General features: G+C 49.8%; 1 protein-coding gene across 1 annotated transcript in view; it reads right to left on the bottom strand.

The window, feature by feature from the left end:
- EFCAB8 (EF-hand calcium binding domain 8) overlaps positions 1-10910 on the bottom strand; it is a 44201-nt gene extending 33291 nt beyond the window's left edge. The window contains 5 exon segments of the mRNA XM_074347899.1: positions 269-404; positions 2039-2139; positions 3488-3606; positions 9198-9453; positions 10905-10910. Coding sequence (XP_074204000.1) covers positions 269-404; positions 2039-2139; positions 3488-3606; positions 9198-9453; positions 10905-10910 — 618 coding nt within the window.
- Between the last annotated feature and the right edge of the window lie 1696 nt (positions 10911-12606).

Here is a 12606-nt window from a genome sequence, read left to right as displayed (position 1 = left end):
GCCTGGTGGGCAGGGAGGGCTACAGCGACAGTCGGTTTGGACAAACTGGGTTTAGGGTGTCTGTTGGGACATCCAGGTGCAGTGGACATCCAGGTGGAATCCTGCTTTCAGAAGAGAACTGTGAGGCCACAGTCCCATGGGGAAGCCAGAAGCCAGTCCCAGGAGCTGCGGCTGCAAGTGAAGACTGCCTAGTCCATGAACCCAGGGAGGGAGCCCGCTCTGTGTCCAAGGCATAAAGGCAGAGGCTCGCGGTGCGGGCCCCACTCACCCTGAAAGAGCTGGTCAGCGAGAAGGACTCCGACCAGAACTACAGGATCCCGTCCTTGGTGACGGTCAGGAAACGCCCAATCTTCCTAAGCTGCTGGACTAGAAACTCTACTTTCACAATCTCACACCCGTGATTCCTGTGGAAGGTAATAAGAGAGAGGAGCCCAAACAAAACCAGGGCAAACAGCACAGAGGAGGAAGGCCAAAGCCGGCAAGAGGAGCTTCCCTCACACCCGCACCACAAGACACTCTGGCTCTGAGAGAAACTCAAGACATGGGCTCTGCCCTCCTCACAGGGGACTGCTACCATTATCCACGGTCACCAGAAGGAAAAGAGACCCACTTATGATGCTGGGATGAGACAGCGCTCCCAAAGCAGTAAGTTTATCCCATGAAATAGCCAGTCAGCGTCCTCAAGATGGGATGGGCCAGAGAAGACAGGGGACAGGCATCTTTTGCAAAAGTTCTTTCATAGGAAGAACATCCATGGAAGGCAAGTGAAGTGAGGTTTGTCACAAGACAAAAACTGAAATAACAGCGTTTCCAGCAATGCTCTAGTGTTTGGAGGTGGAGTGGGGAATAGGGCCCAAGAATGAGATGGAAGTGGACAAGGGGATAGTGAGAAATCAGGACCCCATGCACCCAACTCTTCTCCAAAAACCTGCCCTGAGTGTAGCAAACAGCTCCTGGGGCAGGTCTGGCCTCACCAGAAGCCACCGAACAGCCTTCCCAGCGAATTTTAATGCCACCTTCCAGTGGCTTCTTTCTGGCAATTAAAGGGCCAGACACGGCACAGCACACACTCTCCCACTTGATGTGCCCACAACTCCAGGCCCCAGCAGGGCAGGTAACGTTGCCCCACCTTACAGGGACAGGGGATAACCATTTGCCTGGAGTTATGTCCTGGTTACCAGCAGAGCTGGAACTAGAACCCAGGCGCCTTGATCCCCACTCCAGCCAGAGCCGTTTCCACATGTCACTATGGACGTGATCTGAGCCATGACTTACAGATAACCCATGACTCTGGGAAATGCTACTGCGTTACAGTCTCTGCAGAAAAGAGGGGGGACTCGTCATCTGGACATGGCCCTCCTCTTACTCCAGCCCTCAGCCCACAGCTCTGCCCACAGCCTGACGAATATTCACAGTCTCCCCTCTAGCCGTCACTTCCAATTCTGCCTCCTCTGCCAGGGCCAAGTTGTTTTAAAAGTTACCCTTCCGCAGTTTTCATTACACCATCTTCTCTATTAAAATCCAGGTTGCTTGAGGGCAAAGACAGTCTTCAAGTTCATGGTCTGCCGCGTGGCCTGATTGGGGTGTGGTCCCCTGGGACAGACCCACCCACATCCTCTCCTAACCAGGTCACAAATGTAGGTCACCATACCTGGTACCCAGGACCCATTCCTGGGCTCCAGCCACCGGCACTGGGCATCTGGTGTCGCAACAAAGTGGGCTCCGGGAAGGGAGCCAGGGGCCTGTGGGCAGCCCAGCTTAGGAGGCCTGGGCCTGTGGTCCACATCCACTAGAATGTTCCTGGTTCTTAGGGAGTTTGCAGGGGTGGAGGCACACAGGGCCAGAGCACAGAGAGAGGATAAAGAGCCTCATGAAGGAGTGGGCCCTCAGGGTCAGGCAGAGGTCAAAGCAGGGACAAAGAGCCACTTGGCCCAGGAGTGGCACAGGGCTCAAGGAGCGGTTTCCTATGTGGCTTTCCATGCAGGGCTAGCCCCAGCCTTGTCCAGACACACCCTTCAGTACAGGAGAGGCTCCTTACAGGGGGATGATCCTCATGGGAAGGTGGAAGCACGGGCGGTGGCTCCTCATCATCTTCTCCTTCGCTCAGAACTCGCGTATCACGTAATCCACGTACTCCTGCTGCCTCAGGGAGAAACGCAAGCACTGCCATACGTGTCAGCCAAGAGGTCTGAGCACTGGCTTCCAGTGCCCGCCCCCATCTCTCCCCAGCCAGCCACAGTGCTGTTCTTGGATCTGGGTGGTGCGAAGGGTCTGTTTGCCAGCATTTGTGAAGCTAGCACAGCAGTGCCTCCCTCCTTAATTTGTTTCTGTAATTCTAGATAATCCTCACTCACTTCCACATCTGGCATCTCATCTGAGTCTCTTCATTCACCCCACTTTGGGGTAGTAAGACTGAGGCCCACAGAAATCTAGATGAGTTGCCCCAGCTCATATATCAAGTCAGCAGCAGGGGAGGACCCCTAAGCCAGGCCACAAAGGCAACTCTAGGCTCTGTTGACCAGTCTCACGAAAATATGGCCAAGGTCAAAGTGCCACCACCATATGAAACTGTAACAAGAAGTAGGGAGTTATTAAGAAAAATCATTGTGTAGATGACAGAGTGCTGGAAACGTGTTTATTACAGAATATTAAGCGAAATGAAGGCAAAAAAAGCCACAGAAAAACACAGAATGTATGTCTACACTGAGTGGGCTTTTAACATATGGGATCTTGAGGCAAAATCCCTGGGTCTGAAGACTGACTCGGCACTAACTAGCTCTGTAACCCTGGACCAGTTTATTCCTCTCTTGCCTCAGTTTCCCAATCTGTCAAATGGAGGTAAATTACCAGCAACTACCCCATAGGATTCCTGTGAGGTTTAAGTAAAGTAATAATATAAACTGTTTTGCACAGTGCTTGGTGCAAATGCTAGTTATCATTGTCAGCAGTGCGCCATCAATATGTCAGACTGTTTCTTTGCAGTTCGTTCCGCATTCTTAAATGCTATACATGCTCATTGTAGAACATTTAAAATCAGCAGGAAAAAAGCATTACTATTAAAATGCTCTTACATCCTGACATTTTTTAAATCTAATGGCCCCTGAGTGACCATGAAGGGCAACAACATGGTTGTGGCCCCAGCCGGAATCCCCTTAGCCAGATAGGAGGCTGGAGTGCAGGGGAGCCACGTGGCAGGTGGGGGTCCTTGCCGGTCTCATGCGGGGTCGCTGAGAGTTGGTTATCCACTCTCTTGTACCCCTGGAGGGGAATGAGCTGCAATGAACCCAGCTCACAGGAGTCTCAGGAGGGCCCCTCAAAGACTCCAAGCGTTCCCTCCATGCAGCAAGCCCCCCAGAGTCCACGGGAGGCTTTCTGATGTTGTGCCCACCCCTCATCACCAGCCCTCCATGTGCTCCACTGAGCAGCTGAGGCCCGACCCCTCCAGCCTCCCTCCAGCTACCTGCGGCAGCAGGGGCGCCCTCCTCACCCAGGTGACGGAGCTGTTACAGTTTATGTCCTCCTTCAAAAACAGCGCCTCCAGCATCTCATCTGACACATTGCTCAGAATCTTCTTCACAGCCTTAATGAAAGCCTTGATGTCCAGGGCTTCAAAAGAGACAAGAAAGAACACCGTCTACTTTATGGCAAGTCCCTCAGGTCCATCACTGGTCATGGAGCTGTCTGGGTGCTGAGTGGGGGACACACAGAGGATCACGTTGCATCTCATCTGTTCAACGTTAGATCATCCACAAATGCTGGCTGCGCACCTGCCACACGAGAGCCGTGTGTTGGCCTCACAGCAGTGGGGCCGGGGTTGCTAAAAAAGATCAGATCCAAGATCAGATCCCATTTCTCAGCAAACAAGACAGACCAGGCTTTGAGACAAAGAACATTGATGAAAAAAAAAAAAAAGTAAACAGTGACAACAAAGAGACATAAATAAATTCAAAGCTATAGCACAAGAAGTGAAGTGCATCTTTTAGAGGCAATTAAAATACAAACTTGGGCTGGAGAGAAAGATGGGGAGGGGAGAGGCACAGGCGCAGGGATGAAATTTTCTCCCCATGCTGGGTTTTACGGCTACAAGGGAATCTGCCTGCAAATGGGTCAATCACCCCTGTCTAGATCTTTTTTTTAAACTAAAAGAAGTGTTTCTAAAACCCACTCCAAGTGTTGGAACCCTCACCATGGCCTGAATGCTGTGTGTTATCTGGCTCCTCTCGGACCTCAGGTCCCACCTCCATCCCCTGCGTTCTCTGCTCCAGCCATGATGGCCCCACAAGATTTCTCACCCTGCCAACCTCAAGGTCTTCACAGGTCTGGTTCCTCTACTTTTCTAAGGAGGCTGACTTTCCTCATTACCATCCTAGCCATGAGCTCTGGGAGGGCAGGGCTGAGTCTGTCCCCTCCGTGTCAGTGATGGCAATGACTGGGTGCCAGTATCATCTGTGTTTATTCATACTGACCTCCTGACGGTGTCGGAGGTGGGGCGGTTAGGGGGACTCGTAGGGAAACTGTGGCACAGAGAGGTGGAGTCACGTGCCCAAGGTCACACAGCTGTGAGTGGTGGCACTCAGGCCGTCCCCAGCAATCTGGCTCCAGAGGTCAAGCTCTCCCCCAATTCCATGCTCCTCATCCAACGGCCAGCAAGGCGCTACAGCAGCAGTTATCACTGACTGCTAGACTGAGGAACAAACGAAAGCCTAACAGAAGCTGCCCTGCTTAAAGGAAGATCCATCTTGCTGACCTGAAGCAACAGCCAAGAGCCATACACGTCTGAGTGACACTTAACGAACAGTCCTTCTGTGTATCACATGGACCTCAGGTGACAGTCCGAGCACGGAGCCCTCCCCTCAGGAAAGAGCTGGGAGTCAAAGCGCCTTTGTGTAGCTTTAATGAACAAACTACTCTTAAAAGCACTACAGGGAGAGTCCCTTCATTGGTGTTTAAGAACCTGTACATAATATTCACTGCTGTATTATTTTAATATCCTTCTTCTTACAAACAGCTTACCGAAAAAATTTTGAGGATCACAAGAGAACAGACAAAGGTGTCCTGCATACCATGAAGACCAGTCAGGTCCCCTGCTTGTCGCCTCTAAAAGGAAGCACTCACTCATCTCACACCAAATGGTTCATTAATAGCTCTGAAAGCACAAATGTGAAAACGTCACTTCCCTGGGGAGGGCATCACTACATTCCCTAGGATCAGACAGGAGAAGACTTTCTGGGAGACCCCTGCCAGCTGACTCCTCTGAGCCACCAGTGACCTGGAACCACACCTGAGGGGGGCTCTCCTGGTCCTAGAGCCTCTCCTCCCTTCCAGCAGCAGCGAAGCACCGGCCACTCCCGCCTGCCTGGGAGGCTCTGTCTCCCCCAGGCTCCACTGCCTGCTCTGCCCTGTCATTCAGCGTTTCTCTTCCGTGGGATACTGCCCTTGAACAGCCTCATCTACTCATCCATCTCTACATCTCAGGAGAGAATTTATCTCCACGACCCTGACCATTTCCAAGTATCCCCCGGCCCCTTCAATTTAGCATGTTTAAAATACAATTTATTATCTTTATCCCAAAACTTGCCCCACTTTACTATGTTCATTGTCTCTGCTAACGGCATCACCTCCACCCAGTCGCCCAGGATGAACACCTGAGGGGTGAATCCTGTGGTCCTAGAATGCAGGCACTGTCATTCTCCCATCTTACAGATGAGGATAGAGAGGCACAAGAGGCGTGGAATTGGCACAAGGACACACAGTGGTGCAGCGGGGATTTGGAACCAGAAGCCTTTCTCCTCTCCTCTCCTCTCCACTGCCCTACACAGGGCGGTCACATGACGAGCTCGCGCTCTTTCAACCAACCTCCCTGCCATGTCCATCCTGACCTCCTGGCCACCATAACACTTACCTTTTTCAAACGGGTCTAGATGTGTCACCTCCCCATCAGCCCCACTGTGGGAGTTCAGGACCGCTTCTGATCTAAGAGCACCCCACCACCACAGGGCTGCCTTGCTCCCAGCCTCACCTGCAGGACACCCCTCTCTCCTGGAGCACAGCAACACCTCTCTTAAGCCAGTCTCTGCCAGACCTGCCCTCCTCCCCATCTCCTGGGAAAATTCCTACTTCACCTTTCCCAGGCATGTCCCAGATTATTTCCTTTGTTACAGGGGCAGGAGTCAGGGGAGGGGTCGCAGGGAGAAAGCTTCCACTGCATCCTCTGCACTTCTCTGCACTGTCTGAATTTTCTACCTATACACACTGCCAGTCCCAAGTGCCCGCTGGCCCCAAGCCCCTTTCTCGTCCTTTCTTTGTAATGCCAAGAGGTAGGAAGATAGCTTATTTTTTATATGCTTACAAGCATCTTTAGAATAAATGGTATATTAAAAATGTTTAAGAAAAGCATGGTGCTTCCTAGCCTCCATCCCTCCTCTAGGAGAAATAAGGGACTGCTCCCCACGCTTGCCCGGAGGGCACACCAGATCACCAAGGGCAGGCTGGTGTGCGTGAGGGCTCACACCCCTGCTCTCACTGGAAGGGCATCTGAGGTGTTAACACACGCTGGGGGAGCCCAAGAAAGCCCAGGGTTTGGAGTCAGAGGACCGCTCTGTTGGGGCCTGTTGTTGGTGTCTGTCTGAGCAGAGCCCCCAGCCCAGGCTCCTCCTGTGGAGTCAGGACCCCTGCTGCAGGGCTTCAGGGAGAACTGAAACCCGACAGAGGCCTCTGCAGCCTGTAAGGCCCTGCAGAGCTTGGTCAAATGTCTGCTGGCCTAAGGGAGAGGGGCACTCAGCACATGTGCCACCCACGTCCGCCCAGGAGCACCTGTGCAGAAGGAAAGCGCCCTCCTGGCTGCAGGCCGAGCTGCAGGCCCCCCAGCTCAGTGCTTCTCCTGTGACCCCCTGAGCAGCCCACAGCATCCCTGAGGCAGGCCCCACAAGAACGACAGGCTGGGGCACGTGGACACTTTCAAGACCAACAAAAATAGTACAGCCAAAAAGGGAACTTGCGGAACAGGGAAGAGAACCCTGTATCTCCCCTGTTCCCTCCGAGGCAGGCACGAATGGTCAGGGTTCCCGAGAAATGGTATCAAACAATGCTCAGAATCCACCTCTTTTAAAGACTTTTGAAGGAGAAAAATGATCCTGTTTTCCTTTACCCTACATCAGCTAAGGATGAATTCTCCTTTTTTCCATTTAAAACTATGGCCAGTTTTTTAAAAATAAGGAAGCTCTTTTTACATTGATAGGAAAAGATTTCAAGACATACTAGGTTAAAAGCAAGGGGGGAAACTTGATTTTAAAAAATTATTTTTTAAAAAAGCAAGGGATAACACAACACTGTAAATTAACTATACTTCAATTTTTTTAAAAAAGCAAGGAGTAAGTAGACAATTGTGTGGATCTTTCACAATATATATGGTATCAAATTATCACTTGGCACACTTTAAATATATTGCAATGTTATTTGTCAATTATGTCTCAGTAAAATTGGAGGGAAAAAAAAGCCAGGAGTAGAACAGTGTGGACGGTAGGCTGCCACTGCCTAGAAAAAAGACGAGGAGCCACTACTTGCACTCGGTGCTTCTGAAGGTCACAGGAAACTGAAAGCAGTAACCGCCTAAAGGGACAGACATGATGGAACTGGGTAGAACTATCCAGCTGAGGGAGACATTTTCTCTGTATACCAAGAAAAGGTGTCATGAGAAAAGTGCCTTTTGAATTTTTTGTTTTTTGGAAAATGTTTATAACGCAACATTGTAGAAATACTGCATTGTGGTCTGCTTTGAAAGGAGGGAGAGATAAGGGTAGCTTCTGAATTTTTAACTGTGTGAATATATTACCATAAAAACAAAACACAAGCACAATAAAAATCGTGGCCAAAGTTGGCACTGTTGGTTCCTCCAAGACACGTGGTAGCACTTCCTGGTTGCCCAACACCGACACCCAAAGAATTCTAATTAAGGACCATCTCAGCTTCAGGTCTGGCACAAATCATCCCTCCCCGGCCTCACTTTGTAAACTGGCCATTTACGCTTTCCTGCCCGCATCATGTGTAACACGTAAACATCACACAAACACAAATTGATGGGGCAGGTACCTGTGGCCCCAGCATTGGCTCTCAGAGTCTAGTGGACAGAAATACAGGTGCCTTTAACTATTCCTATTATTTAACTTGATGTGTATCATCCCAAGGGGAAAAATCAAGCTCTAAAGAGAAAAAAGTCTGATGCACAAAGGACATTCTTCACAATGTTATTTAAACTCAATAAAATCTAAATGTTTTATTTAGGGAAATGGCTTGGTCAACCAGTAGAGCACTTGTATTCACTGATAATGATGGTTCAGAAGACCACACAGCACTATGAAAACCCTTAAGAAATTAAGAGGAAAAGAGGGGCCTGAAATTACATATATAGTCCAATTATAGACATGTGAAAACACACGCAGACATCTGGGGCAGAGACTGAAGATGGCCCCATGATGTCCTCTTCCTGGCTCTCACGCTCTCCTGTGATTCCCCTCCCCTTGAGTATGGCATAGCCTGTGACCTGCTTCTGACCAGTAGAATATGGCAAAGGTGACAGGATGTACGGAACTATATGTGCATGATTACAAGATTATAGCACATATCTTGCTGGATTTTCTCTCTGCCTGGCTTGAGCCTTGAAATCAGCCATGGTGGTGAGTCCCACAGGGCCAGGAACTGGGCAGCTCTAGGAGCTTACGATAATCACTAGCCAATAGCCAGGAAGAAACAAAAGCCCTCAGTTCCGCAGCTTAAAGGACTGAATTCTGCCAACAACCTCAGTGAACTTGGAAATGGATTCTTCCCAGTAAAGCCCCAGCTAGTCTTCAGCCCCAGGTAACACCCTGATTGCAGCCTAGTAAGACCCTGAGCAGAGGCGCCAGCTAAGCTGTACCCAGACTCCTGACCCACTGAAACGGTGAGATTAATAAAATAAACATGCATTGGCTTAAACCACTAATTCTGTGGGAATACTGTTAACACCGCAATAGATAATAAACCATACATATGAAGTTGTTTGGAGGAAAGCACACTGAAATGCTGACAATGGTTACCCAAGTGTTTGGATTAGGGCTATTTTTTTTCTCAGTCCCAAATAGCTTCCAATAGGCTTCCAATGCAATATAAAAAGTTTTAAAGGAGATACTGGATGCAGAAAAACTTGAGTCTACACCCTCCACCCACACCAGGTACTGGGTCTCCCACCCTGCACAGAAGCCACAGGGACTGAGCCCACAATGCAGCCTTAACTCCTCCAGTCGAGTCAACTGAATTCTCAAACATTTTCTCCATCTCTGCCAGGTGTGGCTCAGTAAACAGCTGAGACTCGTATTGGAAGTCGGATGTCTGGCTAAGGGTGAATGATGGTGCTGGGGAGCTAAGAGCCTCCTTGCTCTTCTGGAATCCACCTGGAGAGGACACCTGGAACAAAGATGACTACAAAAACCAGGGACTAAGAGGGTTGATTTCCTGAGATGAACATTTTTAAACACATTTTATTGAAAGAGCACATCTTCGGGGTATGTAGCGTTATGGTGTGTAAGTCTTAACCACTTTCAGGCTTAGGAAGATGAAGGAAGATCTGGACTGCTTCTCCTGACTTCGGGGTGTTAACTATCGTTCCTGTTTTACAGATGCCATGACTGAGGCTCAGCGAGGTTAGTGGACACAGCCAAGATCCCATCTCACACATCACAGGACTATAACTTACAAGGTGCTTCAGTCAGTAACCACATAGTTTCAAATCTTCAGTGGTCAGAATTCAAGACCCCAAGGCATGCAGCTCCGTCTTCCCGAGACTGTGATTTTGTCCTGACCAGTCCAGACACTCCAGGTCAGATAAGACCACCTGCACACACAGTCCCTTCCAATCAGGGGCTCTCGGCTTCTTCTTCCTCCTCCTCCTCACCTTCTCACATCCCCCCTTACCCTTCCCCACCCCTCCAGCCCTCAACAATGCTTCCTCTCCACAGCCTCTATGTTCAACTCATTTTGACACTGAGCACAATGTTTCAGGTGACTAACGTCTTGGGCCATCAAAGGCTGCCTCCCCCAAAAGACTCCAGGTGTGGACTACATATAACCAGTGAGGGTTGCCCACTGAAATACATTGCTTTGGGCCTCGGGCAGTCAAGAAAACTTCAGTTCAAAAAGTCAAAAGACCACATGGAGGTTGGATTGCTCACTCTCCTCATCCCAACTGCACCAAACGAGCAAACACATTTGTCCTCCTGTGAACTTGCCTTCATTCACTCATGGTCTATGTACATCTGAGTGATAGGCACTGTGGATTCACCAGTGAACAGAGTGGAGACCTGCCTTCATGGAGCCAAACAGATGAGCTAGTTAATGCTCTAACCAGCCACACAGGCTCCCAGATTAGAAATGCCAGCACCATCTTTGGCTCTTCCCTCTGCCTCCCTTGAATTCTTACTGTCCCTCCTCCAACTGAGTCTTACTGTGATCCATCTCCCACATCTAAACCTTCCTCTTCCACATCCTTGCCCCTCCTCAAGCCCTAGACTTTTGCTGGGACGAGTACAATGACCTTCCCCAACTGGGACCAGAGTTTACCCTTCCCTTCCAATCCTCCTAACATTGGCACCAGTCATCTTTCTGGAAGGTAAATCTGACCCTGACTCTAGCTGACACTTCCCAGGCTATTCCCACCACCCCCAACTCCTGAGCATGGCACTCAAAGCCCTTTGCAATGTAACCCAGACCTGTCTCTCTAGCAAGAATTCAACTTTACCCACGTTGTTACCTCTAAGCAAAACAGACCATCACCCAGAGAGGTGAACTGCTATCTGTTCTTCAAAGTCTGGCTCAAATGGCATCTCCTCCAAGGAGTTTTTTGGTAACTTTCAGGTGAGTGTCATCACTGCCACCTCCATGCTCCCAAATTCTCTGTTCATATCTGCCATATATGCATGAGACCTGTGCATGCCTGACCATACATGCAGACAGCAAGGTGTGACGGGAGACGTGGCTGTGGAGTCCCAGAGCTCTGGGCTACAATTCTGCCTGGCTCCCTACTTCCGAGCTAATTTATGTCGGGGTTATCATATCACTTCTCTGAGCCACAGGTTTCCTCATCTGCAAAATCTCTCCCCAGTACCCACCGTGCAGGGTTGTGGTGAGACAAAATGACACCTGAACACACGTGAAGCTGCAGCAAATTGTAGTCATACACTGATAGTTCCCGTTATTACTCCCCATCTCACAGCGAGCTCTTTGAAGGCCAGGGCCTTAAATTCTTCTTAATTTAATCTTAATTCAACTTATACAAATTATTCTCTGTATTCCCCAGCTCCAAGTACATAATAGACACTAAATACTTACTTGGCTTGATAACAATTTCTACAGCCCACCCCACCATTATCACAACTTGGCTGGGCAAAATTAAATACAGTCCATATAGAGACTACAAATTGATGGCCTGAGACTTGCCCCTTTTGGCCCATAGAGTGCTTTAAAAGGGAAAACCCGCCTGCTGCAGTGTGGGTTTAAGTTACTTTGCAAATATCTAAGTCTGCAACCTCCATACCAATGAGTGACATCTCGTGGCTCTGGAACACTCCCTCCCATCATCAGCTCTGATGGTTTTCTTACCTTTTGAGACAGAGAGCTCTCTCTTAAGTCCTTGGAAGACTCTGAACTTGACCTAGAATAGGGAATCATAGTTGCTTTAACTCCAGTCTTTGTAAGGACCATGTGGGAGGCTGACCTAGCCATGTCACAGGAGAGTGGAAAAGAAGTCACGGTCAAGGGAGAGGGTGGCTGCCCCATGCCCATGGACACCCCCTACTCCATACACATTCAATGAGCACCTCTCCAACAGGGGCTCCTCCAACAGGGAGCTTTTCTACAGCTTAACTTGTAAGTCTCTTTCCCCTGATAGGAAAGAGTTGTCCTACTGATGCCTACTGGGCTTCACAAGTGACTACATTCCTGGCTTAATGCCAGAGGCTTCCTAAAGGGAGTCGCCCTTTCTACAGAAGTAGAAAACGCTGAGGAGGCCACATGGGGGTCCAACCACAAGTCACAGATTAGGGAAATAAGGTCCAGGACAAGCACATTTCCAAAGGGTCAAATACATGCACCAGAGGTGGGGCAGGACAGGCCCAACTTGCCACTGTGTGCTCTGCCAGCCTCCCTCAAAGCCCTTGGAGGAAGAACTTCTGTAGGAGAACTGACGATCTCTTCTCACGGTAGCATGGGGTCAGGTGCAACACGTGGGAGCAGTCCATCCCGTGGGGCTCTGCTCTGACAATACCAAGGGCACACTTCCACAGGGTCAGCGGCACCTCCATAGGGGACGGAAGACAGCGTTTTATTAGGAGTACTGGAGCATGAACCCACCTCATCAGCAAGTCCCCCTCGAGATGGTCCTCGAGGACGGCCGGGCAATGGCCAGGAAACAGTCAAGCCCCAGACGGGCCCAGGGGATAGAGTGAACGAGCCAGCTTGGCTTGACAAAGGGCTCCTGGCGGGGCAGGGGGTGAAGTGAGGAGAGGAATAATGGAAGGGGAGGAATAATGGAAGAGGAGAAACGAAAAGAAAAATGGAAGCAGAATGTAGAATCCTAAA

Source organism: Camelus bactrianus, chromosome 19, assembly GCF_048773025.1.
Source record: "Camelus bactrianus isolate YW-2024 breed Bactrian camel chromosome 19, ASM4877302v1, whole genome shotgun sequence".
Lineage (NCBI taxonomy): Eukaryota > Metazoa > Chordata > Mammalia > Artiodactyla > Camelidae > Camelus > Camelus bactrianus.
Note: the sequence above shows the minus strand (reverse complement) of the source record. Positions and strands in the feature narration are given on the sequence as shown.